The 4240-nt window shown below is 37.6% G+C and overlaps 1 protein-coding gene across 1 annotated transcript; it reads right to left on the bottom strand.

The window, feature by feature from the left end:
- Window positions 1–1737: 1737 nt before the first annotated feature.
- Window positions 1738–3423, bottom strand: LOC142355346 (uncharacterized; the record flags this gene model as incomplete). Its single annotated transcript, XM_075407547.1, has 2 exons — window positions 1738–2040; window positions 3231–3423. Coding segments are annotated over 2 exons (496 nt in total), but the record flags the coding sequence as incomplete, so codon positions are not given.
- Between the last annotated feature and the right edge of the window lie 817 nt (window positions 3424–4240).

Below are 4240 nucleotides of genomic sequence, written 5' to 3'. Positions count from 1 at the left end.
TAATGTTGAGGAAAATAGCAATAACTACATTCTGATGGGTAATTACGACTGTCATGCAATCGAATATTAACTTCAGCAGGATTTCAGCAGGACTGTATGACATATAACTGCAATTAGCGAGAGCAGTGGACAAACGACACAGAGTAGCCCGAAAATTCGAATTTTTTCAAATTTAATCATTAATAATTTTTTGATCAGGCCGATTTGAGAAACCAATCTAACACGGCAAGCAAGAAGGGTTTAGTGCCAACAAAATGCGACTACTCCCGTTTAATTTGGTTTAGTACTTTAGAAGTTATTAACATAATACTAATTTATACCCCAATTTTTGGGCTTTCAGCGATGCCCAAAATCTGCGGAACCGTCGTAAAACAACGTGAAAAAGCGTTCGCGGCGCATTTGTGGGAGTAATTCTGGTGCACTTCGGCGTTCTAGGCCACGGCAAACCTTCATGGTGAGGTGGGAAAAACTTCCCCCCTCACCATGAAGGTTACGATGTTTTGTGTGTTTTGACATAAAACAATATCCACATAATTCTGATGAAATCGTGAAAAAAGATAAATTGTTGAATTAACCCCATTATTTGATACAATTAGCTTCAACAACTTAAATAATGTCCAGAAAACACAAAACGCACGCCGAAAAAGTTGTTCAATTGCGCAAAACACCACTCAGCCATATAATTTGAGGAAAGACTTTGTTTTTCGGCATTCATCATTGAATAACAGTTCTAAAGAATTTTTTCAGGAATATGACTAGCCATTCCATACGAGACCGTCTTAACAACAAAAGATAATGCCAATGATCACTCGTTTTGGTCAAAAATTAAATGAGGAAATCGAAAAAGCACAACGGAACAATTTTTTTCTGAATGATCCAAATTACCCCAAAAACAAGTTTATGCAGAAAAACTGATTTTTTTCTGGATTCCCAGTTCGTTTTTCCGCCACCTCACTCCGGGTTGCTTAGAAACAACGTTTTCTATATGTCAAGAATTATCAAGATCTTATCAAGTTTTGCCAAGAAAAGTTCTTGACATGTCTTGATAAGATCTTGTCAAGATCTTATCAAGGTGTTCCAAGAAATGTTTGTCTATCAAGATCTTGGCAAGATGTTTCAAGTTTTGCACGAGTTAACAAGATCTTGCATGTCATGGCAAGGTGTATCAAGTTTCGTTTCACTGGGTGAGAGCGTATGATCAACTTTCTTATAAAATTTTTCGCAATTTTCGCTGTGTCATTTTAAAACTTGCCTCTAAACAGGTCGCTTCTTGACAAATATAACAAGTCAAGCTGCTGGTCAACTGTCTGCTAAAATGAAAAGTAAAATCGGGTCAACGAGTAGGCCACAATATATAGAGAATGCTGTTCAATTCATTAAGCTTTTTTGCAGGATCCCATAATTTTGTTTGTGCTCGTTTTTAACCAAAGCACCATTTAGGGTTTTTAAAATCAATTGTTGTAAGTTTTGAAAAAAGCATAATATTTCTACACAACTTTCTGCAGTTTATTCACCAGAAAGTCCAAAGAGTCCACCAGACAAAAAAGAAGGTCACTAAATCCAGTGCAACGCTATAGGCCTTGTTTGTGAGCAAGCATTTGATAACAATTAAAAACATGAATAAACAATTGTTAGAAAAAGGTCAAATTAAACTAGTTAAAAAAGTTTTCAAATAAGTAAATCAGTCAGTCTAACACATGGTATCTATACTTAATATACAGTTTTCTGACAAATTATCTAATTTTGTCTCATAGTTGTCGTCAACCATTTATAATGATAAGTGACGTCAGCAAAATAACTTCCATGGGAGCAATGGTAGAATCCAGTGGAGCCTCTCATACTCTTGAAGAACCCTGCCACCCCATAGACACATTTGATCAAATCTAGCCCGCACTCCGAAAGAAATAAAGGACCCCCATCGTCCAGGTTGCAAATGCTCCCCCCGTCAAAAAGAGGGGTTGTGCAAATATAATCGACGGGACAGGGTTCATTTTTGGTCGGAGTTGCGTGCCAGAAGTCGGACTCTTGGAAGAACGTTTCCTAAAAAGTTCAATTTGTTTTTGGTTGAACTTAATATTACTGGTTGAATTGTGCGTTATAATTATAACGATTCTAACTATAAAGAAAAAAAAAACAAACATACTCACGCACATCGGGACGATAATGAGTCATGGCCATACAGATTTAATCAAATTTAATCAAATTTCGAATTCTGTCATCTTTGCTTCATAGGCTATAATTCAGATTTTGGTGTATGCTGCCTTATTTATTTGGTATCGCGTAACAAAAGTTTTTTGTGTTTTTGCGTTTTTTGAAAATTGAAAATTGTTATTGTTGTTGTTGTAGTTGATCGTTTAGCGATAAGACAAAAATTCTTAGTAAGCATCTTATCAGATCTTATACGATGAAAATTCTGTTTATCGGAACCTTTATCTTATAAGACCTGATTATATGTTTTCTATGATGCTTGCTAAGCGTCTCATCATATCTTGCTAAAAACTCAATCTTGTCAAAATTTTTATCGTGTAAGATCTGATAATATGCTTACTGAGAATCTTTGTCGTGTAAGATTTTACAAGATCTTACACGGTAAAAATTCCAGAATCACTGGGGCGGGGTTTTTTCCTCCGCTCGTGGCTAATTGCATCACTTTTTTTTGATAAAGTGGGTAAAGTGAGATAAAAGTGAGTAAAAATGGGAAACGGTCAGATTAGGGTCAAGTTCTTAATCATCAGACAACAGTTCATTAATAATCAGAATTTAGACAAACTTCAAATTGTGAGTTGCTATGTGTATGGTTAAAAACACACCTGAGCAATTTCGCGCTGAGAATTTCTTCGGATGATTCAAACATAAGAAATCGTCGGTTTTCGTCGGTTTTACTTCGCCAAAACCGATCAAAGCCCTTACGTTTTTTTTCGTTATTTTGATCGCTTTTCGTTGGTATTTAAACGTACGAATCGTCGGTTTTTGCCGTTCTAAAATTCTTACAAAATAGACAGTGACGACAGTACCAACAAAAACGACGATAATTTACAAAATTGACAAAAAACGACCCTTCTTGCATCGATCTCATCGCATTTTCTCAACACGGGTTCGGGTCTTTCCCATTACAGCGCCCGAACCCCCCCCCCCCCCGCTTAGTAGTGATCAGATAACGTATAGCCCCCCGTCATGATAATTATACACAATATAATGGGGGCTATAATTTCGTGGGGTTTTCAACCGACCTTTAAAGTGTCGGGCAGTTTGTATCCAACAAAGTTAGAGACAGCCCCCAGACCACATGCACCCAGAATATTGCCCACTTGTGCCTTTTTATTACAGAGAGGCAGAATAGAGTTAAATGGGAGTCCCAGTGCCGGACTGTCCAGTTTCAACAGAGCCAGGTCGTAATGCAAAGGGAGAGAATTCGTGTTGAACCTGAATAACACGTGATTCAACTAAAAATATTGCCCTAGAGAAAAAGTCTCTCATTTGCAATTTGAACTTTTCATACATTTCCTGTATTTCACTTCACGTAGTTTATGTATAACTGGAAACTGTAATATACAGTCATAAGTGACATCCGAAGATTTTTCTGATCTTTTCCGTTTGTGCCCCCCCCCCCGCTTTGTGGTTGCATATTATTTGCACTCCCAGACGCACGTGTCATATTTCTAAATAATGATTTACTGTGGAATGGCACGTGCTCTATTGGGGGTGTATGATGATGATGTACGAGGGGGGGGGGGGGGTATGATATCTATTGTGCATTTTAATTCCGACCAGCACTTATACAATATCATATTTCAGAATTGTCGTGGTGAATTATTGAGCATTCACAAAATCAGAATTTACTCTCCTGTAAACAGCCCAGGTTGAGGTCCAGACCAAAATTGTCTATGATCAGACAGTCCAGACAAAAGAGTCCTCTGATCAGACTGACCCAGACCGAATTGACTTCTGATCAAACTATCGTGCGTTCGCAACTCGGTGGGCTTGAAGTGCGCTCGAAAGACTCCTGATCAGACTAAAATGCGCTCGGATCCATCTCTGAGCAGGTGGTTACTCTAATTTAACGAATGCGATTTAAACTATTAGCAGAATTATTGCAAAATGCTTCCTTTCTGATTATTAGCGTGGAATTCAAGCCTAGTTGGGCCACATTAATTTCGCTCCAACAATACAGGAAATTTTCTGAAAATAATTAATACAATTCACTGAATTTGATGTGAACTGTAGTATCGCATGTAGAATG

Source organism: Convolutriloba macropyga, unplaced genomic scaffold (assembly GCF_964194025.1).
Source record: "Convolutriloba macropyga unplaced genomic scaffold, txConMacr16.3 SCAFFOLD_1266, whole genome shotgun sequence".
Lineage (NCBI taxonomy): Eukaryota > Metazoa > Xenacoelomorpha > Acoela > Convolutidae > Convolutriloba > Convolutriloba macropyga.
The sequence above is the reverse complement of the archived record's forward strand: the minus strand, read 5'-3'. Positions and strand labels throughout refer to the sequence as shown.